The sequence below is a fragment of the Acartia tonsa genome, chromosome 8, assembly GCF_053477335.1.
Source record: "Acartia tonsa isolate MP-2025a chromosome 8, ASM5347733v1, whole genome shotgun sequence".
Taxonomy (NCBI): Eukaryota; Metazoa; Arthropoda; class Copepoda; order Calanoida; family Acartiidae; genus Acartia; species Acartia tonsa.
In genome coordinates this window covers 44,392,688-44,419,806 of record NC_137267.1, presented here as the reverse complement: position 1 = coordinate 44,419,806, position 27,119 = coordinate 44,392,688, and the positions used below count along the sequence as shown (strand labels likewise).

Genomic DNA, 27,119 nt, shown 5'->3' with positions numbered 1-27,119 from the left:
GAGATTCTCGCATACACTGATCAAATGTTTCACCCAGCTGGCTAATATAAGACCCCCCCCCCCCATCCGTGTATGTCTTTACTTTACCCCAACCCCTCCGCAGATGACCATATTAGCAACCTAATTTGACAAAAAAAATTCCCATGTCACAAGCTTTACATATTCAATATCCATTTAAATAATTTGAAAATTGGCTATAATACCTAATTGATTTATCAAATCATTACTTGGACCTTACATTAGATTATCATATACTCTAATAAAGTAAAACTCGTAGCTGGCCAAAATAGTGACCTCTCCCCATTCACCCCCTTTTAACTCATCCCCTTACTTTTTATTAGATAAAAGATCTGACCAATTAATGATGTCTATGTTGGCAACCTAAATTGCCGACAATTTTTCTATTGTCATAATATCCGCGTATATTCTATATCCATTGCTATAATAAAAACTTGAAAATAATCCCTTTTTGATAAACACCATGCTTGATAGTACAAAACATTTGAAAGGAGAGAAAGTTCCAAACTACATACACACTCACACACACACACACACTTGAACTTACTTTCAGGTTTCTGCTGCTTCAAATATTTCCTACAAGTAACAAACAGCTGATTACACATAATACAAACATGGATTAGAGAATTCTACGATACACACAGTTGGGTTGACGTCAAAACTTCATTTTTACACTGATTATGCCAAGATTTTCAGATTAAATGTGCAATATTTACATTTTTATATTTGTTGTCAAGTTTTAGAGTGATTTTCTTTAGTTAAAGTTAATTGTTAAGTGACAAAACGCAAGAAAATTTGTTAATTTTTTTCTGTATATACTCGCAATATTTATTTTTGGCCGGCTAAAATTTAACAAGGTTGATAACGTTCTTAAAAAGTGAAGCTTCTATAGAAAAAAGTGTAAAGGAATCATGAATTAATATAAAGAGTGAAAATCTTATAGTCTCATTTCCATTTTAAGATGTTTGTTAAACTGACAAAAAATTTAGATCACTCAACGAGTGCGTGTTATAAGTTAAACTACAGTTAATTTTGTACTATTTTCAGACAGTTCTAATAAGAGTTTGAGTGACTTAATTATTTTTACGTAAAATAACAGGATGTCTGTCTATTTGTGCCGATGATTATAAATAACCGCTTACCCGAAATGGTTCTCTTTGCAATGTAGCTTCTCTTAGGTCCTGGGAAGGTTTAAACCTATTTTGTGGGTGGATACTACCACTCTACCTACCAAAGAATGGCCCTAAAAGAAAGTTTGAATAGTGAGTGGGGGGGAGGGGTCGACTTACCCACCTCAAATTATAGGGAAAAGACAATTTTCAACAAATTGATGACACAGTTACCCTCTTTAGCAAAAAATATTGGTAGGAATTAGGTTTGGATAATGCTAGTTTGAACCAGTAAATACATGTACCTAAAGTTTTAAGCCAGTGAATTAGAGACAGTGATTGTTAGACTTTGGGTACCATAAAATTTCACAGTCTGCAATGTCCCCTCCCTTCCTCTGTATTTTGGAATTTCTTTCTTTTCAAAAACATTTTTTTTTCAAATATATTTATTATTACTTGGATCTCACACTTGGTGAAACTCTTAGCTGGCTAAAATAACGATCCACCCCTTTCATTCCATCCAATCCCCTCCCCTCCTACTGGATGAACAAGTGATCAATAAATGATACCTATCCATTTTAGCAACCTAATTTTTTTCTGTCAAAATATCCATGTATTATTTATATCCATTTTTTTCAGATTTGGACATTCTATTTTTACGCATAATGTATTAATTTAACAAAGTTTTGTTGTTGATTTGTTTGGATTGAAGTGAATACATTTTTTAAAATGGCTGTGCTAAAAATTATTCTACGCTCCGTAAGTATATTTTTGTTCTTGTTGCTCGACTACTCGATAATTGTGTGCTCTTCGTTGGTCTTTTCATTTGAGTCCTTGCTATGCATTTTATTTCAAATCTAATGGAGGGATTCCAAAAAATATTTAATTGAAGGGCTTTTTAATACAGAGTGGGAAATCAATAGAGGACCTGTATGCACAACCGTAACGGCTCAGCGGTTGGCGAGATCATTTAGACGGACCGACGTTGTTTGAGGCCAATTTATATTTAATTTAATATTCGTGGAAAATTTCTGTGATACGATGCTTTACATTATTTTTTATTAACCGGTCTTGATCCAGAGGATATTCATCGTTTTTATTTTATTATCCAGGGAAAATGTATATCCGTGGCCAACTCTGGTCTGGTGGCCAGGCACTGTTCTGCTTTCCACGGCTTCCAGAATCCTCTCCTCTACAACCCTGACATACAATCCAAGTAAGATATTTATAAACTAATAACGAGTACGCCCCTAGAAGAAAAGGGGGGGGGGGGGGGGTAGTCGATCTTCATAAATTTTCAATTTAAGTTTTAAAATGAAATTAAAGTAAAAATGAAAGTTTTTTTATGGTTTTTTTCTACGGGCTTTTTCTTGGAAAGGTGGAGAATGAGATTCACTCTCTCCATATAGTTCAAATATTCATAAACCTTCCCAGGGCCTATGAGATGCTACTCTGTTAATGATAGTTATGTTGATTAAGCGCTGAGCAGTTAGTAAGTTCCTTTGTTACAGTTAGACATCCTGTTACTCTTATATAAGGATATGGCAGATGTCCTGCGTCAATTCGTCATTTTGCATGTAAATTGTAAAATATGGTAATGGTAAATAAATTCAGGTTAAAGCACCTAATATTTTTACTATGCCGAATCCATCACATCTCAGATGGACTACAAAGTACCCTTTTAGGCTAGTTTAAGTAAAAATAAGAAGACCACCGTGTAGGGAAAATACTTTGTAGGGAGGGATATGGGCAAGGGAAAGGGACACATTTCCGCAAATAGTAATAAAATGAAAAATGATAAGATTAAAACCAGTTTTGCGTGCCCCGAGAGGCCGAAAATTTTCTGTTACATTATTTTTCAGTATAGCTGAAAACCGGTTCTAATCCAGCGGATATTAATCGGTTTCAAAGTCATAATTGAATATTCCTCCTAGAATTGATGTCTGATTGATTTCAGGACCCGATTTTATTCTGTGGATGCATCTAACCGCGCGGAGAGGAAACGCGGCCCCGACAGGATTTTGCCCGCCAACAAGTTGAGCGGCACCATGCCTGACTCTACCGTCGAGATCAAGTTCGACAACAGGCATCCTGAAAGCATGATTGCACCGGTTTCGGTAAGTTAATAGGTATTTATTGCTTCGTATTATAGACAGCTTCCCGCGAATATCATAATGAAAAATTATAAGCTTAAAACCAGTTTTGTTAGCCTCGAGGGCTCGAAGAAACAAGAAATAGTGGCTAGATGTCATAATAGAGTGGTCCTATCTGTGTTTAACTATTCTAAATAATATCTATAATTATAGTTCTGGACTATACTACAAGAAACAGTTGCTAGATGTCCTGATAGAGTGGTCCTATCTGTGTATAACTATTCTAAATAATATCTATAATTATAGTTCTGATAGAGTGGTCCTATCTGTGTATAACTATTCTATATAATATCTATAATTATAGTTCTGATAGAGTGGTCCTATCTGTGTATAACTATTCTAAATAATATCTATAATTATAGTTCTGATAGAGTGGCCCTATCTGTGTATAACTATTCTAAATAATATCTATAATTATAGTTCTGATAGAGTGGTCCTATCTGTGTATAACTATTCTAAATAATATCTATAATTATAGTTCTGATAGAGTGGCCCTATCTGTGTACAACTATTCTAAATAATATCTATAATTACAGATCTGGACTATACTACAAGAAACAGTGGCTAGATGTCCTGATAGAGTGGTCCTATCTGTGTACAACTATTCTAAATAATATCTATAATTATAGTTCTGGACTATACTACAAGAAACAGTGGCTAGATGTTCTGATAGAGTGGTCCTATCTGTGTACAACTATTCTAAATAATATCTATAATTACAGATCTGGACTATACTACAAGAAACAGTGGCTAGATGTTCTGATAGAGTGGTTCTATCTGTGTACAACTATTCTAAATAATATCTATAATTATAGTTCTGGACTATACTACAAGATACAGTGGCTAGATGTCCTGATAGAGTGGCCCTATCTGTGAAGCGTAATAATGAAACTGTTACCTGGACCTACAAAGAATACGAGGTAAAAAAAATTAGTAAGCATTAACTCAAGACGCTAATTTTAGCGTACCAATTAATAATCCGAATCCGCTATTAAAAAACGGATTCGGATTACAAAATTGACCAAAAATTGGGCGGATTCCGGATTCGGATACGGATTGCCAACCATAGGTAATTCACCCCTTGTCCCTGTTTTCAACGAGACAATTTTGGCAATGGATGTAGAATCTACGTGGATATTATGACAGGGGAAATTTTTTTGTCAATTTAGGTTGCTGGCATGGAAATCATTTATTAGTCAAATTGTTCATCCAGTAGGAGGGGAGTGGATGGATTAAAGGGTACGGATGGAGAAGTACTTATTTTAGCTAGCTACAAGTTTTACTTTATTAAGATTACATGATAATCTGGTGTAAGATCCAACTATTAATAGATCCATTGTAGGCAGATATCCGTAGCGCTGCCAAGGCATTTATCAAGCTTGGTCTCAAAAGGTTCCATGGTGTTGGCATCCTGGGTTTCAATGCCCCTGAATGGCATATCAGGTATGATCAAGGGATACGACAATAAACGATAAATTGACGTTAGTAACCAAAATTACTTGTTTAAGTTATCGGATAAAAAAGGGGACTATCCACGAACGAGAGTAAGTGAATTTAAGCACCTTCCAGCAGTGATAAAGTGTTAGGAATTTTTTGACTATATATATATATCATCTAATGTTTTGTTGAGTTCAATATATCAATATCGTTATATCAATTTATAAAAATAAATTTTACCATGGTTTTTATGAAAAACGCTTAAAAGTGTTAGGAATTTTTTGACTATATATATCATCTAATGTTTTGTTGAGTTCAATATATCAATATCTTTATATCAATTTTAAAAAAATAAAGTTTACCATGGTTTTTATGAAAAACGCTTCAAAGTGTTAGGAATTTTTTGACTATATATCATCTAATGTTTTGTTGAGTTCAAACTGCTGTGACACAAAAGTAAACTTTTTTAATGAAAAGTGTTAATTTAGTTAAAGGGATTGTAACTTGTAATATTGTTGACAGTTTTATTAGTGTACTTTTGTAATTTACAGCATTTGATTATGTTTTGGCTTGTTATTTTATTTGTTCTCAACAAAAAAATTGATAATAGGTATTTCATAAAAAAAAATGCTGAACATTTCTAAGTTTTATTCATAGAATATTATGGTTAAACTTATTAGTAGCGTCCGTCCGTCAGTCAGTCAGTCCGTAACGCTATGGGGGAAATGGGATTTACTCAGCTCCTATAAAAGATAGAATGCTGAAATTTTTTGACAACATTCCCATCATTAAGGAGCACAATTGACTATAAAACATCATTGGCGTTCGGACCGATTTTTTCAGTTACAGATATCAAAATTAAATTTCCCGTCGTTTAAAGGAACAACCATGAAGGCCAGACTGCCTTTTCAGCAGGTTTTAGGCTATTTTTATATTTTTCACATTTTTCTCCATATCTTCAGTGTTTATGGTCTGATTTTCAAAATTTTTTCAGTTATAAATATCAAAATTAAATTTTCCGTCTTTTAAAGAAAACAATCATGACGGCCAGACTGCCTTTTTAGCAGGTTTTAGGCTGTTTTTTATATATTTAACATTTTTCTCCATATCTTCAGTGTTTATAGTCCGATTTTCAAAATTTTTCAGTTATATATATCAAAATTAAAATTCCCGTCTTTTAAACAAAATAACCATGACGGCCAGACTGCCTTTTTAGCAGGTTTTAGGCTATTTTTATATATTTAACACTTTTTTCCATATCTTCAGTGTATATGGTCCGATTTTCCAATTTTTTAAAGTTAAGGATTTAAAAATTAAATTTTTTGTCGTTTTAATAAAACAACCATGACGGCCAGACTGCCTTTTATCAGGTTTTTGGCTATTTTTATATGTTTTACATATTTCCCCATATCTTTGTATATTTTGATGCAATTTTCAATTTTTTATGGGATATCTGTATCAAAATAGTTTTCCCCATTGTTATGAGCATCTTTAATATAATTTACTTTGACCATCAAAATAAACAAAACAAGGTTTCATGTTTATTTTATCCAATAAATCTATTCTTGATTTTAGTAAAAACCTTTTAAATCTACGTATTCCAATCGACGATTTTTTGTGCTTCGCTACTTATGGATGTTGTCATCCTTGTTTTTATTTAATTGATATAACGATATTAAACATAACCCTAGTATATTCACCTAAATAACATTTAGAATCAAAGTTGGAAGGTGCTTAAAATCTCGTTCGTGGATAGTCCCCTTTGGATGACTGAGCTTTAAACCAATGAATCAAGATTTTAAAAAGTACCCAAAGTTTTTGAGCTAACAAATAAGATAACGTGGTAATAGAACTGTGGATACCAAAGCTGGATCTTTAAATCATTTTAGTGGTGAGCCAGATCGGGGTGAGCTAACTTTCCACCAATGAGAGCACAGCATTCTATTAAATGCCGCGCTGTGATTGGCTGAAATTCTGCGCACCTCGATCTGGCGCACCTCTAAAATGGTTTAAAGATCCAGCTCAGTGTAATTTATTGCCCCGAGGTACCGAAGGCCTAGGCTAACAAAACTGAGTTTTTAAATATTCGTGGGAAAATGTCTGTAATACGATGCTGAAAATGATTTTTCAGTATTGCTGTTAACTGATTCTAATTCAGTGCAGTGGTTTCGAAGCCATACTGGAAAAACTTTGTTATTTATAATTGTTTTTTTTCTCAGTTGTGCAGCGTGTATTCTTGCTGGTGGTTTAAGTGCTGGCATCTACACCACTAACAGTGTCGACGCTACAAGGTTACTCACATTTTTACAACCGATAATATCCTCCAACATATAGCAGTAGTTGTCAGAATCTAAAGATCTCGAAAATTACTGGTTTCAATGAGTTTTACTTTTTGGGGAAGCTTTATTGGTGTCTTTGAGCTCTACTCTTCAGAGAATATACCTACTGGTCCTGAGGTTTTAGGCTATTTTCTTGGGGGGTGGGACCCCCCCCCCCCAAAAAAAAAAAAAAAATGAAAAATTTCCTTTTAAAACTAAAATTTTAAAAGGGGGTCGACTACCCCCTCTCCCCAACCTCCGAAAATAAAAATTCACCCCCCCCCCCCTCCAAAAAAAAAGTTTTTTTTATTTTTCTTATTACAGGGGTAGTTTCACGAAAGGCATTTCAATTTGAACTTTTTTTGTGAACCGCATATTTTTTCCTGGTTAATTGGTTAAACTGCATGTATATGGCATATATTTGAAAGAATTTCAATTTTCTACCACGTAGTTTTTAAAATATCAAGACTTGAAAATCGTCTTTTTAAATTGCATATATTACAAAAAGACGATTTTCAAGTCTTGATATTTTCAAAACTACGTGGTCGAAAAATGAAATTCTTTCAAATATATGCCATATAAATATAGTTAAACCCATTAACTAGCAAAAAAATATGCGGTTCAATGAATTAAGTTCAAATGCATTTCGTGATACTACCCCTTTAAACAACACAAAAATAGGTTGATCAAACCTCTTGTGGCAAAGCTCCTAGAGGCTAGGGGCGAAGCTGCTTGTAAAATCTTTGAAATTTTGTAACAGTAATACAACGAAAACAATATCAAAGTTATTTTTTGGCAAACTAATTATTCGTAGATTACACAATTTTAGTGAAAAAATAGTCGTGGAAAAGTTTGGCTTCCGCTTGTAAATATCGAACCAATAAAGATGTAGGAAAAGTCTTTACGGTTTTAAGCCAACGAATGAGAAAACGGTTTCAAAATTGGGAATATTATTCTTCTAGGTATGTTGCCGAGCACAGCAGAGCTAACATTATGGTCGTTGAAGATGAGGAACAACTTGCCAAGGTTTGTAATCAGGGATTTTTGGTGGTTGTTGGTTGGCGGGTATTTTGACAAGTTTTCCATATTATTAATGAGATACTTTGAATCAAACTTGAATTATATATTTTTTGTAGTTTTTTTTTTTTAAGAACATAGACAAATTTACGGTTTTTACTCATCACTGAAATTACCAAAAAAATTTCCTAAGTTATTCAGTTGTTGTTTACAGCTTAATTCTATCTACTTATCACCATTATTAATTAACATTTATTGTCCTAAATATCTTATGCTACATTGCTTATCTGTACTTGACCAAAACCTATGATAATATAGTTGGGCTTTTCTTTGTATAAAGCAAAACATTTGCAAAATAGGTAGTTTAACTTATTTGTTATTGGTCTTTGATAAAAAAAAAAACACTAAATGCGTAGTCATAATTAAATTTAGGCGAATACTATTCTTTATTACTAGGTAACCGACCCATTTTCTATCATTCTAGATTGAAGCTGTATATGACCGCCTGCCCGAATTACAAACTGTGATCCAATACACTGGCTATCCCAGGTCTCCTGGCGTTATTTCATGGCAAAAGGTAACTTTCAAACCTGCATCATTACCTGTAACCTGTTGGCAGAAAATATGTTAAGATCCAGGCATTTAAAGGGATAAGACAATGGCCGACAAATGGTGATACACAAAATTACCCCTTCTGTAGATTACAATTTGTGGTTGGTTACTCAATTTCATGAACCAACCAATCAAAATTTAATAAAACTCCCCAAATTTCTTAAGCCAACGAATAAGGAAACGTTATTATAAAACTTTGAGGACTAAGTAAACAGCTCAATGTCCCCTCCTTCCCTGATTTTATGTAATTACATTGTTAATAGGACACTTTTTCTTTAGCTGATTGAGATTGGTCGTGCCGAGCCTGACAGTGTCCTCATGGAAAGGCTGGAACAACAGGCGGTCAACCAGCCATGTTGTCTTATTTACACTTCAGGTATAGTTTGTCAAGCATTTGAACAAATTCTGGGTTTTTTAACACGCTTTTTCCGGTTAAAACCAGACTTTTCAATTGTATGCAGACTTTTCTAGAAAAACCCGGATTTTTGCCACCCTGACTTCAGGTATAGTATGTCGAGCACTTGTCATGTGATTTGAATATCAGATAGATAGTCAACCAGCCATGTGTTCTTATTTACACTTCAGATATAGTGTGTCAAGCTCTTGTCACGTAATTTTAACAGATAGTCAACCAGTCCTGTGTGTTCTTATTTACAATTCAGAGGTGAGTTCTTAAAAAACTTTTACCCCACTAAAATCATTTTGAAACATTATAATCAGTGGGGCAAATAAAAAATTTGGTAATATTGATTCTTAAAAACTTTTGCCCCACTGATTAAATGTTCCAAAATGATTTTTTTCAGTGGAGCAAAATTATCCCCACTGGAACACTGTTTTAAAATTTGGAAGATTTTTTAGGCCCGACTTTTGTTTGAAATTGAGTGCATCATTTGTAAAAAAAAATTGTCCTTGAATATGCAGACTGGCCAGAGTGTATGTTTTGTACGTTTTGTACGTTACGCATCGAATCTGTGTACGTTCTGGACGTTATTTTGATATGTGTACGTAACGTATTTTGAAATTTGTATTTTTGTACGTTTTACGTTTTTTTAAAAATAATAAGAATCAAATATTAGAAGAAAAGTAATTTGTATGTTTTGTACGAAAATTTTAACAAAAACTATAGGTGTATTATATTAAATAAATTCAATATTATCTTAAATTTTCATAGAACAAAAATATGTAGGTAAATTATGCATATACATATGTTACTATAACTTTATAATTGGGTGAAATCTTTTGGGCTGGGTCACTAAATACCCCAAGTTTTGGTGTCTTTCAAAAAAAACGGCGGCGGGTCCGCCGCTCCCGCCGTTCGCCGCCATTTTCCGCCGCCGCCCAAAAAAAAATTTTTATTGCATTTCTCGCCGAATTAGGCAATTTGGAATCATTTGAGATCATGTTATTTTTTTCAAAAATTTTTCCCCTTATAACCAACCCTGCGGGGGGACAAAGATATTGAGACAAAACCTTTTGAGGTAGATCAGTAAAAAATATTTGAATAAAAAATGGCGGCGATACCGCTGCTCCCGCCGTCCACCGCCATTTTCCACCGCCGCCGCCAAAATTTTTTTATTGCATTTCTGGCCGAATTAGGCAATTTGGAATCATTTGAGACCATATTATTTTTTTCAAAAATTTTTCCCCTTACAAGCCGTCCTGTGGGCGGCGGAAAATGGCGGTGGATGGCGGAAGCGGTGGTACCGCCGCCATTTTTTATTCAATATTTTTTTGCTGATCTACCTCATAAGATTTTGTTTCAATATCTTTAAAAGCACAGGAGAAGCACTGAATTTAAGATATACCTTAAACGAGAATTTGAAAAAAATGTCTAAGTCCCCTCGCAGGGTTGGTTATAAGGGGAAAAATTTTTGAAAAAAATAACATGGTCTCAAATGATTCCAAATTGCCTAATTCGGCGAGAAATGCAATAAAAAAAAATTTGGCGGCGGCGACGGAAAATGGCGGTGGACGGAGGGAGCGGCGGTACCACCGCCATTTTTTATTCAAATATTTTTTTACTGATCTACCTCAAAAGGTTTTGTCTCAATATCTTTAAAAGCTTAGGAGAGGCACTGAATTTAAGATATACCTTAATAAACGAGAATTTGAAAAAAATGACTAAGTCCCCCCGCAGGGTTGGTTATAAGGGGAAAAATTTTTGAAAAAAGTAACATGGTCTCAAATGATTCCAAATTGCCTAATTCGGCGAGAAATGCAATAAAATTTTTTTTTTTTGGCGGCGGCGGAAAATGGCGGCGAACGGCGGACCCGCCGCCGTTTTTTTTTGAAAGATACCAAAACTTGGGGTAATTAGTGACCCAGCCCAAAAGATTTCACCCAATTATCTCTAAAACTAAGGGAGTAGCACCCAAAATAAAATTGCTGGTATGTCGTGGCACGAGTCACCACATTTCCCCCCCCCCTTTTATGGATTTTACATTATTTTTTTTCAAAATTCTTTATATTCCTAGGTAAATATTCCGAGATATCATACGGTGTTCAGTTCAGGATTTAGAAGTCATATTTTTTGGCAACTTGGCTCTGTATTCTAAGAGGGAAAAGAGATCAGAAAAAACAGCTTTGAACCATTTCAAGGCCTTAAAACTCATCATGCTGCAGTGTATTTGAAGCTTTCCTACAATGAAGACTTTGACCTATGAAGTAGTTAGTGAGATCTTAATGGGCAGAAGAAAAAACTTACTTCTTTTTAAACATTTAGATTAATGAGTTTATTTTCAAAGTATTATTTAAATATATCTTAAAATGGTCATTTTTAGTTTCACGCTCTATGTATTTAATTTTTTACTCTTATTTAGATTTGAAACTTGGAGATGCATTTTCAGACTTTAATTTTAACCTCTAAACATGTCAGATGACGAAGAGGACATTAGACTGAAAATTTTATTAAATTACTTTGGAAAAATCTTTTTGCTATACTGTTTTTTGTAATAACATCCATGTGTAATCTCATCAAAAGTTCTGTAATATGATATTATTTATTTAATTTTCGTTAATTTTTCGACCTTTCTTAAAATTCTAACTAGAGCTTATCACTTCTTGTCAGAAAATTTTAGTATATTACTTTGGACAAAATCGTTTAGCTACACTTGTTTTTGTAATAACATGTTTGAAAATTCATTTGTTATTTTTTCAGATGGAAATATTAGATAATCTATAAATTTTATTATAATTCAAAAATGATTTAGAAAATCAGTTGAAGTTTGTTAGGGTAGTAGTAAGTGTTACACCTTAAATTCTGTATTATACTAACTTTTATTATTAAAATTATAATAAGAGTGTACCTATTGTTTATTTACTTAACATCTCACTAAACATACCTTTAGTACACAACATATAGATATTAATGTATTAATATAGATAACTCGAAGAAAATATACATTATGTGTTTTTATTATGTACGTTTTTTGTACGTTTTTTGTTTTTTTTATGTACGTAACGTATTTTTTTTGTGTACGTTATGTACGTTTTTTATTTTCAAAATTGACTGGCCAGTCTGAATATGATATCATTTCCTGTGGATAGTAGGTACTCTTAAACCCTTTAAAATATTGGTGTCATACTAAGAAAACCACCACTGTAACACACCTCATGTGGAGGTGATTTCAGCATTAGATGCTTGGTTGTTTTAGACAAAGATGCAAACTTACTTGTTATTGTACACCTTGTTTTGATAAGTATGATTGACCACGTTTATAATTTTTAAGGGTCAGCTAAATGGGTACAACCCCTCCCCCCCCCCCTCCCCTACCTCAAGTTCATGTATGGATGTAGTTGCTAGTATGTATAATCAGCTGTTTGAAAACAGCATAGGAGCGAAACCTATCATATAAATGCTGAGACCAATAATTTTGGTACATTTTTGAAAAGTAAGTTGCTTACTTAATTAAAATTTTTAAGGCTTTGCACATAAAATTCGATTTTATTCCATTGTGAGTAGGGTAATGAAAGCTGGACACTCGGCTACAAGGATTTTAGTAAATTATTGCAAAAGGAATTTATTTTGAATATTTTTTCAGAATAATTACTTAAATCATGTGATTTACTAACAGCCTTATAGCCGTTTTGGTCTTTCAAATGTTCTAATTTTAATCTTCTAACTGGATTCTATTCTATACTTTATCTTCTTTGGAAAAAACCGAGTTCGCCCCACCTCATAAAAAGTCGATTTGAGAAATAACTATACAAGCTTTTTTAAAGTTTTCACGGAAATGGATAGCCCATTAGATTCTTAATAAGTCTTCTGAAGACGTCTAAGCTCTAGCTCATTCCAGTTTTTGTCCAACTTACCGTTTTTCCGACCAAAGCAAAAAAATCGAAAAAAAAAATTTTTGTTGTCCGACTTTGAGACCCAATAAGTACCCTAAAAATTCATCTCACAAAAATTTAATTTCATACCTTTTTGTAGGCAATTTAATAAGGAATAAATTTGATTCTATGTTTTTTTCTGTCAGTCAATTAGAACATGGAGAAAAATGTAATATAATGAAGGTGTGTAAAAAAAATAAAGACTTCGCCCCAATACCGAGATCGCCCCGCTTTACCCTATCAAAGAATGGCATGATTATTTGTTTGTTTTGAGAAAATTAATCGGAAATAGGTACGCATAGATAGAATAATGTAATCAATATGGCGGTAAACAATATCACAGGGGTGCCAAATTTTATTTGAATTTAAATTTTTAATTTTTTTGTCTTTGTTGGTATTTGTTTTTTTAGACATATTTTTTATGCTTAATTTAAATATTTGAAAATTTGAAAAATCTCTGAATAAAAAAAAATATTCCAAATTTAATTGTGGCTACCCCACTTTATCTTTTGGAACATTAAATTGCCCCACTATTTTTCTCAATAAATTTTTTTTTAAGAATGACTATCACATTTACCCCATTTGATGTTCCAAAAAAATTGGGAAAACAAGGGGGCAAATGAGTGTTCTAAACGAGTGGGGTAAAGTACACTGGGGTAAGTTTTTTTAAGAACCCACCTCAGGTATAGTGTGTCAAGCACTTTTCCCGTGATTTAATCAACATATAGGTATACAACCAGCCCTGTGTTCTTTTTTACACTTCAGGTATAGTTTGTCATGTGATTTGAATAACAGATAGTGAACCAGTCCTGTGTGTCCTTATTTACAATTCAGGTATATTGTCTCAAGCACTTCTCACATGATTTAAACAACATATAAGTATACAACCAGCCCTGTGTTCTTAGTTACACTTCAGGTATAGTTTGTTACGTGATTTGAACAACAGATAGGTAGTCAACCAGTCCTGTGTTCTTATTTACACTTCAGGTATAGTTTGTCAAGCACTTGTCACGTGATTTAAACAACATATAGGTATACAACAAGCCCTGTGTTCTGATTTTCACTTCAGGTATAGGTTGTTAAGCACTTGTCACGTGATTTAAACAACATATAGGTATACAACCAGCCCTGTGTTCTTATTTTCACTTCAGGTATAGTTTGTCATGTGATTTGAATAACAGATAGGTAGTCAACCAGTCCTGTGTTCTTATTTCCACTTCAGGTATAGTTTGTCATGTGATTTGAATAACAGATAGTGAACCAGTCCTGTGTTATTATTTACACTTCAGGTATAGTGTGTCAAGCACTATTCACGTGATTTAAACAACATATAGGTATACAACCAGTCCTGTGTTCTTATTTTCACTTCAGGTATAGTTTGTCATGTGATTTGAATAACAGATAGGTAGTCAACCAGCCCTTTGTTCTTATTTACACTTCAGATGCACTTTTTGGCTTGATTCTAAAATTTTAGTTTGAGCATAGCATGTTCAGCTATATGAAAACAAGATGTATTATTACTTGGATCTTTCACCAGATTATCACGTACTCTTATAAAGAGAAACTTGTAGCCGGCTAAAATAACGAGCTACCCCATTCACCCCCTTTACCCAATCCCTTGCCTTTCTGCTTGATGAGCAATCTGACCAACAAGCGATAAGCAACCTAAATTGACGAAAATTTTCCCCCCTGTAATATTTACGTATATTATATGTCCACTATTAAGAAAAAATTACTACTTTGTCATTATTACTAGCGGATTCGCCCCTAGGAGTAGAATCCAATCAGTTCAGTGGTTACTGAGATCTTAATCTTCAGATGTTTCTTGTTTTAGGTACAACTGGAAATCCTAAGGGTGTGATGCTCTCCGCTGATAATATCACTTGGACTGTCAGACAAGCCAAGGTTTTTTAATTTTGATTTACAGCTATAGACTTAAATACAAGAGATATAAAGGGATAAGACAATTTTTGATAAATTGACGTTCATCCCCAAAAATTATTCACAAAATTGCCCATTCTTTAGATTTAGTTGTTGAAACATTTGGACACTCAACTTAAAAAAACAACAAATCAATATTCCATAAAAGTCCCCCAAATATTTTTATAAAACTTTGGGGAGTAGTGGAATAAAAATCCCCATGTCCCCTCCCTCTCTGCTAAAATACAGACATAGCCCATGTTTACTTTTCTTAATCTTAATTTTTTTCTCATTGGACACCTAAAAATAGTATAGATAATCTAAGCTGTTCGCCTAAAGATCGTCAATGACTTTTTATCCTGTATTCAAGTTAACTGTTCGTTTTCTTCTCTCAATATGTTAGAATTGCCAACGTGTAGCTGCGCTACTAACGATCATAATTATCCTTGTTTAGTTGATGTACAACTGGAGGTACGACCAGGAGAGCATGGTATCGTACCTGCCACTCTCACACGTCGCTGGCATGTTCATTGATATCTTCCTATCCATCTATGGCGGTGCCACCGTCCATTTTGCTGATAAATTAGCTTTGCAGGAATCAATAATTTATTTTTTAGTAGCGAAGCTACTCTATAATTTACTTTGTCTGTACGTTCATCATTCTATAACGCTATGGGAGAAATGTAGATAGACAGTAAAATTTCCCTTGTAGATTCCTATGACAAATGTGCATCCAGTCGAAGTTTATACGTTGTTTAATCCATCTGACTGTTGGCCTTGCTTCAAAAGACGTACAAAAGATATATAACTCCCCCAGAAATATTACTGTTTAATTTCTGTTTCCTATATATATCCATTGTTAATATATCCACGTGTATCCTATTCCTATATCAAATGATGTTACCTATCCATATTTCAGGGTACCTTACTGAAGACTCTTGTAGAGGCTAAGCCTACTTTATTCTTTGGAGTCCCCAGGTATCATCATTATTAATTCTCAGGGAGGGGGGGACATTGGGCTGTTTATTACATTAGTCCCCAAAGTTTTATGATAACATTTTCTTATTGGTTGGTTCATTAACTCTAGTGTCCGAATGTTTCAACCACTAATTGTAATCAACAGAAGGTGTAAATTTGTGTATTATCATTGGGGATATATCAATTTATCGGCCATTGTCTTTTCCCTTTAGATCATTATTGATTCTACTCAAGTATTTGGATTTTTGAGTAAGTAACAGGATATCTGTGTGTGTGTGTCTGTCTGTACCGAAGATATCCCTAACCACTAGACCGATATGGTTCTCCTTTACAATGTAGCTTTTCATAGGTCCTTTGAAGGTTAATAACTACTTTGAGAGAGGGTACCACCACCCTCCCAAGAGAAAACACCCCTGAGAAAGAAATAGGTACAAAAAAAATATTTAAAAGTTCCCCTATAGGACTTCATACGTACTGCAAGTTATTTATTTTCTTTAACATTTGCTTATCGTTATCAACAATTTCAAGAAGTATTATATTTAAGGGTTTATGAGAAAATCCAGGAGAAGATGATGGAGGTTGCTAAGCAGAACACCGGCCTCAAGAAGTCCGTGGCTGAGTGGGCCAAGGCCTCTTGCTCCGCCCACTATGAGGCCAAGATGGCGGGCCAGGGTGGTGGTGGTCTGTCTTATACCATTGCTTCCAATACAATCATGAAGGTACGTAATTAGTTGTTTATCGTATCGTATTATAGACAACTTTCCGCTTATATTAAAATTAAAAGGCCAATTATTTATTCATATTTTTTACCTAATATTCGTTGAAAATTGTCTAATAAGATTTTTCAGTATGGTTGAGAACCGGATATTAATCGGCTTCGAGGCCGTACTGGAAAATAACTTCTCTTTTTGTTCTGTTGCTAAGTTTGAATAGAATTTTAATGATTTATTCGTTTATTAGACATACCTATTAATATTTCCCTTAAATCCAAGATTTAAGAATGATTCAGAGAAGATAAAATATTGATTCGTGTATTAAGCCCTAATCGATATATTATTACTTGGATGTTGCACCAGATTTTCATGTACTCTTATAAAGTGAGCTCGCAGCTGGCTAAAATTACGATACATTCCATCCACCCTGTTTACCCCATCCACTCCCTTACTACTGGATGAACAAACTAACCAATAAATGGGGCCCATATTAGCAAGCTAAATTGATGACAAATTTTCTCCTGTCAATATATCCATTCATATCCTATATCCATTTAGGCAGTAAAGAAGAAGCTTGGATTTGAAAACACGACAGGATTCTACTCAAGTGCTGCTCCACTCAGCGAGGATGTTTTCAAGTATTTCTGCTCTCTTGATATGCCCATTCAGGTAACATTGTATTCTAGAACGTCTGGTAACGCGCCCTAGAGACCTCTAGTAGCACTTGAATTAGGGGAGGGGCGGGTTGGGGAATTCAGGTACCATTGTATTCTAGACTAAGGGAGAGGAAACGTGACAATAAATTAAGTTGATATGGCATTAATACCTCTATTGGAAAATCTCTATAATCATTTAGTAGCGGCTACGCCCGCTCCCCCCCCCCCCCTCAGGACCTATGAGAATCTACATTGTAAATGAGAACAATAACGGTTCTGCAGATCCTTCGGTACAACACACAGACAGATACATATCCTTTTATTTTTTACTAGAGGCTACGTCCCTAGAGGCCTCTAGGGGCATTTGAGGAGGGGAGAGTCGAATTTGATAACCCAATTTCTTATTTTAGATTTTAAAAGAAAAAGTAAAAAAAAATTAGGGGGGGCCGCGAAAATCTTTTTTTTTCTGGGGGGGGGATTGCTTCCCCCCCCCCCTAATTTTAAATTTTAGTTAAAAAATTCAAAAGAAAAATTTTTTGGGAGGAAGATTTTTCATTTTTTGGGGGGTTGGGTGTGTCCCACCCCCCCCCCCCCCCCAAGAAAATAGTTATAGACCTTCCCGTGACCTATGAGAAGCTACTCTGTTAAGGAGAACCCGATCGCATCAGCGGTTAGCGAGATCCCTCGGTACAAACAAACACACAGACACACAAACATCCTGTTACTTTAGTATAAGGATTATGTCTCCTTTTATATGATACAAAAAATAATCATACAATCTTGTAATAATGTCTTACTATTACAGGAACTGCTAGGAAGCTCAGAAACAGCTGGTCCACAAACCGCTTCAACGCTAGGTAAGATAATCAATATTATTATTCAGCTGGTAAAATTGTTCTAATTTCGGAATTGAGGGAAGGAAGAGGAAGGGGCTCTTTTCGTAAATTTAGACATGCTAGAATTGTCCTTTTTGTTTTAAACTTTGCATAATGATTCCTATAATAAGTAAATACGATTTAGATAGCGTAGCAACCATATTATCGTAACTATACACTGTTAAAAATAATTTTTTTATTTAGTATCAATTGATACTCTGGAGAGTATTGGACCCGTAAGAACGCTACAACTATATAATTAATATATAACACTATGTAATACTATATAACACAATAATTATTACTATACAGAACCCATACATTTTTTTAGTATCGATTGATATGCTCTAGGGTACTATAGAATACGCTGTAGAAAAGTTTATAAAAATAGTAATATTTTATACGTTGTAGGGTATCGGAAAATACGCTGTAGAAATGTTTCTTGATTTAGTACTATTTCATACGCTGTAGCGTATCAGACAATACGCAAGAGAATGGTTTATGAAAATAGTAACTATTCATACGTTCTAGGGTACGAATCTGTACTGTAAAGAATAATTGAAACAGACACCATTCGTGCACACCTCTCGTGGTTTCAATGCTTGGTCGTTTTAGACAAAGATGAAATGTTACTATTTATGCTCAGATTTATAGTTTTGTTTTTTGTAATTATGACTGACCATAGTTTTTATTTTTAAGGATAATGTTTAGTCCTAAACATCTTTAAAGTAATTTTTTTACTAAATTTACATTTAAATTAATGTTTTATGGCTCTGCTTGGTATGTTTGTTGATATAACAAAATGTATATGTACATATAATAATCATATATTATAAACTGATCTTTCATACAAAGTAAAACAGTTTCATACTCTCCAGAGTATCAAAAATTATGATAGAGGGTAACAACAATTGCGAAGGAGCGTAATGAAAAATTACTTCTACTGTACTGAATTTTATTCCCAAGAGCGTATTGGATAATACTCTACAGACAAATACATTATTTAGTACTACATTTTACTTCACAGAACATTACCTAATACTTAATACAGCATTGAAAACTTCCTTGTATCGTAATGAGGTTTTTTTCCTAGTACATATGGATTGATACTATACATTAATGTGAAGAATATATAGTATTACCTGATGCTAAAAAAAAGAATTATTTTTAACAGTGTACAATGTCCGTACTTCCATTTAAAACATGCTGATTTTTAATTTTTTGACAAAAAAAAATTCATAATATAATTATCCTATTTGTCTGATTTTTGCAATAATGATTCCTTGGACTGATACAATAGTACAATAATAGTATAATAATAATAATAGCGAGGCATCTCTATAATCAAGTCCTGAAAAGGGGAGTGGGTACAAAACGGCGAACGTTTCAAAATGGCGAAAAACAATATACTATAAATATGTACATTTTCGTTTGACTTAGAAATTAATGTTCTGCTTATTAAGTACTGACACTCCACAATTGATATTGTTCGTTTATCCTTCCTTCTTTTGGAGCCTCGCTTTTATGGATGTTATCATCTTTGTTATTTCAGATGCCATGAGGGTGAACATGGTTGGAAAGTGCTATCCGTCCTGGGAGATTAAAATTGACAAACCTGATGAACATGGTATTGGTGAGATCTGTACCAGGTGATGAATTATTGGTTTAAAAAATTGGACACAACTCATTTGGAACCAAAATAACAAAATTTTTAAGCCCTAGTATAAGATAGCTTGGTTTTAAAACTTTGGGTATAATCCAATTTATGAGATCTGTACAAGGTATACAATACTAGTCTTGGATATTAAGGGATAAGACAATGGATGATAAAATGATATACATCCCCAATTATAGAAAACAAAACTATTTAAACCATTAGTTGAAAACAGTTTAAATTCAAGAGAATTACCCGTAGTTTTTACCCAAATTGTTTGAAAATTAGGGGATGTTTTTTATGCGTAACCCCTTCGTATGACGATAGCCCTGAGGGGTCCATACCTGTGATGCCCTTACTCTGCGGGGCTACCCAGTACCCAATGTAACCTAACCTAACCATACCTAAAGTAAAAAACAAACGAAAAAATATCCCGCAACCTAATTTTTTTTTTTAAATACGAAGGGAGTAGTAGAGGATTATCATCGCTGAACTGGTTACTTTCACGGTAAAAAGTTCCCAAAATATGAAACTATTTTATTTAGAGGTCGTAACTGTTGCATTGGTTATCTGTGGGACGAGAAGAAGACGGCCGAGCTCATTGACGCCGAGGGCTGGGTGCACAGCGGGGACTTGGGCAAGTTTGATCAGGATGGATTTCTCAGGTAAAGGGCTGATAGCTAGATAGACAAACAGACAGACAAATAGATAGATAGACAGACAGACAAATAGATAGACAGACAGACAGACAGACAAATAGATAGACAGACAGACAAACAAATAGATAGATAGACAGACAGACATACAAATAGATAGATAGACAGACAGACAGTCAAATAGATGGATAGACAGACAGACAAATAGATAGATTGACAGACAGACATTAACGCCGAGGGCTGGGTGCACAGCGGGGACTTGGGCAAGTTTGATCAGGATTCCTCAGGAAAGTGCTGATAATGGATATATTATTTTCCCTGTCATAATATCCACATATATTCTATATCCATTAGTGCATACTTTTTATAGGGTTGGTGGTAGAAGCAAGGAGATTATTGTAACCGCTGGCGGTGAAAATGTTGCCCCCATTCCCATTGAAGATGCAATTAAGGTAGGAATTAAACACATTCTTTCTTTTGATCGTTTCACCGATCCTTTGTGCTATCAGCGAAAATAAACATGCAGAATAATTTTCTTTTTCTCTCTTTTCTTTGTTGTTGACGGACATTGCCATTTTACCAACAATAAAACAACTGTCATCGATATATTATTACTTGGATGTTGCACCAGATTTTCATGTACTCTAATGAAGTAATTAAAATAACGAGAACCCTATCCACCCCCTATACCCCATTCCTTCCCCTCCTACTGTGTGAATGAACTGAATGAAGTGAGGTCCATATTAGCAACCTAAATTGACGACAATTCTATTTCTTCCCCTGTCAATGTATCCACAAATTCTATATCCATTGCTTATTTTCCCAGGCTGAGATGAAGGAGATCATCTCCAACGTGATGGTTGTTGGTGATAAGAGGAAACATTTGGCCGCCATCGTGACCCTGAGGACCCAGATGGACGCCAAGAATCAGCCTACAGATCTTCTCCATCCTGATGTCAAGGAGGTAAATGGATTTATTATTATTACTTGGATCTTACACCAGATTATCATGTTCTATAATAAAGTGAAATTTGTAGTTGGTTAAAATAACGACTTCCCCATCCACCCCCTATACCTGATTCCCTCTCCTCCTACTGGACGAACGAATTGACGATAATTTCCCCATGTCATAATAATATACACGTATATTCTATATCCATTATTACAGTTCAATGGATAAAGTAAACAAAGTTATACCATGGGAGGGATAGGTGCTCGATTGGCTATTTGAGGTAAAGCACCAAAATCCAGTTTTTTTTTAATATTCTTTCATTTTAGTGGGCTGAGGAAAACGGCAGCGACGCTGAAACTGTTCCTGAGCTTTTAGAGGTGACATCTTTATAAAATAACATTTGGATCATTGAAAGAAACAAAGTTTCGGGTTTCGTAGTATTTTCACAGTAGTTTTTCTCATATTTCTAGCCCCTGGGGGGGGGGGGGGGGCTCTAACCCTGCGGGGCAATCATTAACACAAAGCTACTGTCAAGATGCGACGAAACCCGCAACTTCGTTTTCTTTCCATGGCCCAAAATTGTAAATAGAAGTTTTAATGTTATTTCATATTTAAGGGGTGATGTATTTCTTCTAATTTACTGGTTCCCAAAGTTGCATGAACATAACACGTTCTCTTATACGCTGGCTTGATAACTTTGTGAATTTTCATTAAATCTTGATACGATTATAAAAAATAGCAGTGGCCAAACTTTTCCACCTATAATTTCATTTTTCAAATTCAAACTTTAGAACATAACTAGCGGCTTCGCCCCTAGCCTCTAGGGGCTTTGCCCCAAGAGGTTTGATCAAACCAATTTTTCGTAATTTAGATTTTAAAAAATAAATCTAAAAAAAAAATTTCTCTTGGGGGGGGGGGGGGATAGTCGTCCCCACTATTTTAATTTTAGTTTTAAAAAAAAAATTTTAATTTTTTGGGGGGGTTGGGGGTGTAAACCTTCCCGGGACCTATGAGAAGCTACCCTGTAAAGGAGATCCCAATCGGTTCAGCGGTTAGTGAGATCCTTCGCTACAAACAACCAAACAGACAACAAGACATCGTTCTACTTTGTATTATAGATAGTTAGTGGTGTACTGTACATCAATTTATCGACCTGTCTTAATTCCAAAAAAAATTACAGTTAGACACATACTTATGTTTACTAACAGCATTCAGATACTCAGTGATCTAAAGGAATAAGACAATGGCCGATCAATTGATGTACAATGTACATCCCCCATAATGATACACAAAATCACAACTTGTGTAACCAATGAAATGCCTTGAATGTACCGACAGTATTCTCCTATTGGCTAAAATAAACAATATTTCTCTATCTTAACTCTATTTTACAGGAAGACAATGAAGATATCAGATTGGATCTTCTGGAGGGCATTCAAAGAGTCAACAGACGTGCCATCTCTAATGCTCAAAAGGTTAGTCTTTTTATAAACAAATCGACACGTGTTATTTGTAGATTTGCATCGCTCCTTAATTATTTTTGATTACCGTTTTTTGATGCCAATAGGGTTGTAATACCTTAACTTTAATACTGATTAGAGATAGTTAATATCCCCCAAAAAAATTCAAAGTCAATACACCAACCACCAATATGAATTAATATCACGTCATAAAATTACTTGATTTTGTGCATTGTAATTTAGTAGACAAATATTATACCTAAAGATGTTGTAAAATTCTAAATTCTATCCTAAAGTAACAATTTTTTTTTGTCTAAAGAAAATTGAGGCAGCAGTAAGTTCATATTCGAAATAGTACTAAATTTTACTTGCTAGAACGTATCCTAGAGATTTGAAGTTTCACACACATGGATACATCCATCTATTTTCAATATTTTTAGGTGCATAAATTTATGATTGCTCCATCAGACTTTAGCTTGGCTGGAGGAGAACTAACCCCCACAATGAAAATGAAAAGACATTTTATTGAAGTAAGTTTATTATTATGAAAAAAGAAAATTCATTTAAAGCTTCCATTGAAGAGGGGGGCCGTGGGTCGTCTGTTTATTACTTCAGGGTACTGGTTAGGTTAGGTTATATTGTGTACTAGGTTGCACTAGCCACGCAGGGTTAGCCCCCCCCCCCCCCCCAGGGTGGGGAAAAACCCAGGTTTTTTTTTAAAAAGCCTAGCCCAACCCAACCCGTAAAACCCCTAAAAAAAACCTTAAAAACCCAGGGTTTTAAGATTTTTTGGGGGGTTTTATTGGGTTTTTAAAAAAAAACCCTGGGTGGGTTTTTTGCCCACCCTGCCCCCCCCCCCCCTCCGCAAGGGTAAGCATTAGAAGAAAAAAACTAACCATTCACATACCTCTAATTTAAAAAATAAGGGGGGGAGGTTTAGTGCTCGACAGACACTTTGAGGGAAACCACTGAAAAAGTTGTCATTGCGAACCTTGCTACCTAACAGGGTAAAATTTGTGAAAAAATCAGGGATCTAAAGGGATAAGACAATTGCCGATAAATTTATATAAATCCCCATTAATGATACACAAATTTACCCCTTCTGTAGATAATAATTAGTGGTTGAAACTTTTTAACACTCAACTAAATGAACCAACCAAAGTCCCTAATGTTTAGCCAACGAATAAGAAACTTAATTATAAAACTTTTGGGACAAGTGTAATAAACAGCTTTATGTTTCTCCCTCCCTGGAAAAAATAATAACACGTATTTGTTTGCAGGAGAAGTACCAGAAAAAGATTGATCAGATGTACGAGCACGAGACTCAGAGCTCTATGTGGTAGATGTTACATCAAATCAACAACAAGCATTCCCTGCATCTAGAGGCCTTGCCACGCCAGTCATACCTGTATCCTCGTGAAGACCTTGCTATATCTGTGTCTTAAGAAAGCATTCTAAATGCCTACATTAGTACATATGAACATATCCACCAAGTCTTCGAAAAAAAAATTATTAAGGGAATGATTGTTCTCTTCCAGTTACAACTACACACAAAGGAAGGTGCAGTTAATATTAGAAAATAATTTAAATAAATTCAAAAGGGTTGGTTTATACAATTTTACACATGGAATTTTGTTTAGGAGCCATAGACCTAGAATGGGGGAGGGCTTAAAAGTTTTTTTTCATGGGTATTTAGTTACCTCCCTCAAACTGTGAAACCCCTCATTTAACACCATTATTTTTTTTATAAATACATTAGAATGCCCCCTCAAACCTTTAAAACACCTCATTTTACCCCTCCCCCCCCCCCCCCCCTAAAAAAAAGTCCTTGTAGGGGTTGAACTAGCTGAGTGTTTTAATAAACACTTTTTGCAATAAACTTAAGGTTCTTCCGAATGGCAATGCATGTTAAAGAGAGATAGCGTAATGAAAGTTAAATAACAAATTTTTTTAAGGTATAAGGGAATGAGAGAAAAATTAATAATACCTTGCAAATGATTAATGCTTAAATCTAAATCTAAATTGCACCTTAAATTATTAGGTTCTGCCAAACTGAAAAAGAAAAATCAAAACAAAACAACATATAGTTAGATTCTTGCTTACAACCCACATAGTAAAACTACATATATCTTCAACCTTGATACTAAACACAAATAAATTGATCTGGATATTTTTTACAAAAAAAAATAATAGCATATTATACCAGTTTTAATAGACTTTTTAGTAAGGGATAGAAAGAAGGAGACGTTTGAAAGAAAATTAGTTTTATATTGGACTAATACCATATTTTAAGTATTTTTATCTTTTCAAAACCAATGTAAAACTATGTTTTATGAAAATGTTAACTCCTTTCTATTCCTACACTGCAAAAAATACTTCTACATATATAAAACTTCTTTACAGTTTTTTATATAAAAATTTTAAACCCTCGAGTTATTAAACCATTAGATTGGTATCTAAATTTTCACATTTATTCTCTAGTGTTTCGACTGTAGTAAACTTAAAAGTTGATTTGTAATATGTATGGAAGAAATTCTCTAAAACAAAAACTGTAATAGGAGTTTAATATTTAAAAGTATTTTTTAACAGTGTATTATTTGTTGTTGAATTATTTAATTCATCTTCAAGATGATGAATCAATTGCCACCATTTTTTTTACAAAAATGTATTAAAAGCAATAAAAGATCTTTTTAATTTCTTTCTGAAAGAAAATGTATCTATAAAAACCAGTGTTCATATTGCCTAGTATTTCATAGCAATTGAATCTCTTGATATTAAAAAAAATTGTAGAAATCACTGCTTTTGTGAATCTTACACAATGTACCATCACACCTATTGTTTTATTAAGTTGTTTTTAGTTCAATATTAAACATATTTTCATATAGATCAAATGTATTTATATATTTAATAAAAAATAAAATATGATATATTAGTATTATTTTATTTATATTATCATGCTAATATTAGTTGTTTTTAATTAGAAATCTATTTTTGAACTTCCAAATTAAAATTAGTCTAAAAATAATTATATTTTATGTATTAGTGACTTTATAGATTAGGTAAATATTTATTCTATTTCAGATAGTTTTCACAGTTTTGTTTAGTGATTTTAATGCTTTGATTTGCCTTTTTAGTAGCGAAGCTACTCTATAATTCATTTTGTCTGTCCGTCTGTAAGTGTCCATAACATATGGAAAAATGTGATTTTCTCAGCTGCTTTTAAGATAGACGGCTGATCATTTTTGTAAGGATTCCCTGTACCAACGAGTGAGCATCCAGTATGTAATTTTCTTTGTCCGTCTGTCTGTCAGTCATTCTACATAATATAAATTTAAAGAAATATAAAAATACGTGAGAAAGGTTTCGTGATTATTTTCTCCAATATACCTTTCAAATCTCCATGTATGTATTCCCAATAATGATTTTTTGTTCTTTGCTATTTATGGATGTTGTAATCCTTTTTATAATGAAGATTATAAAAAGGGATTGGGGAGGTTTTTCATCATCGCTGTTGCAAAGGACACTTCAGATGACAACATTCGGAATTAGCGAGACACAAAAAAAATAATTGAAGGACTGACAAATGGATTTAAAAACACAAGGGCAGTGGCCAAGGACGTCAAGGCTTTTTTTTTTGAGAGGGTTAATGAGGGGTTTCAAAGATTTGAGAGGGTAATCTAATGTATTTTTAAAATTTTGATGTGGGTAAAATGAGGGGTTTAAAAATTTGAGGATGGTAAACTCCCCCCACCCCCACCTTGGACGTCTATGGTAAGTGGATTGAAATCATAATTGAAGAATATATTTGATTTAAAAATCACGAAACCTTTCACTTGAATCCTTAATGTTTTATTATTTAAGTTTTTGTAGAATGACTAATACAACTTATACCAACAACGAAATTAATTCGGATAAATAATCACGAAACCTAAACCTGTTTTTCAGTTGTCTTTGGGGGTCAACACTGCCCTTCAAATATTTTTATTTTAGATTTATTTCATTACGTATCCTAATAATAGTAGATTTTTACAAAACAAATTGTTTGTATATTCATTCTAAGTGTTATTTACTTAAAATGGTAAATCTGACCGAAATGATGAGAAATTAAAAATCTTCGAACACAATTTTTAAAAATCTTTTAAAAATAAATAGGCAAATCAAAGCATTATTAAAGATTCAGTTGTTTTTTGTTATTCCTTTTTTCCTCCCATTTTTACAGGTAATTTTTTTAAGCGCAGCTTCTCTTTAACTAAGTATGTTGC

The 27,119-nt window shown here is 33.8% G+C and overlaps 1 protein-coding gene across 1 annotated transcript; it reads left to right on the top strand.

The window, feature by feature from the left end:
• Positions 1 to 1,744: 1,744 nt before the first annotated feature.
• Positions 1,745 to 25,577, top strand: LOC145327057 (very long-chain-fatty-acid--CoA ligase bubblegum-like). Its single transcript, XM_080170576.1, has 24 exons — positions 1,745 to 1,886; positions 2,240 to 2,343; positions 3,085 to 3,244; positions 4,096 to 4,200; positions 4,623 to 4,723; positions 6,937 to 7,008; positions 7,998 to 8,061; positions 8,537 to 8,629; positions 8,944 to 9,040; positions 14,828 to 14,898; positions 15,368 to 15,509; positions 15,834 to 15,891; positions 16,436 to 16,610; positions 17,163 to 17,273; positions 18,066 to 18,117; positions 19,688 to 19,784; positions 20,335 to 20,454; positions 20,816 to 20,897; positions 21,272 to 21,409; positions 21,724 to 21,774; positions 22,792 to 22,872; positions 23,298 to 23,387; positions 24,138 to 24,417; positions 24,899 to 25,577. The coding sequence occupies exons 1-23, from the start codon at positions 1,857 to 1,859 to the stop codon at positions 24,198 to 24,200; spliced, it is 2,157 nt and encodes a 718-aa protein (XP_080026702.1). The 5' UTR covers positions 1,745 to 1,856; the 3' UTR covers positions 24,201 to 24,417; positions 24,899 to 25,577.
• The last annotated feature ends 1,542 nt before the right edge of the window (positions 25,578 to 27,119 follow it).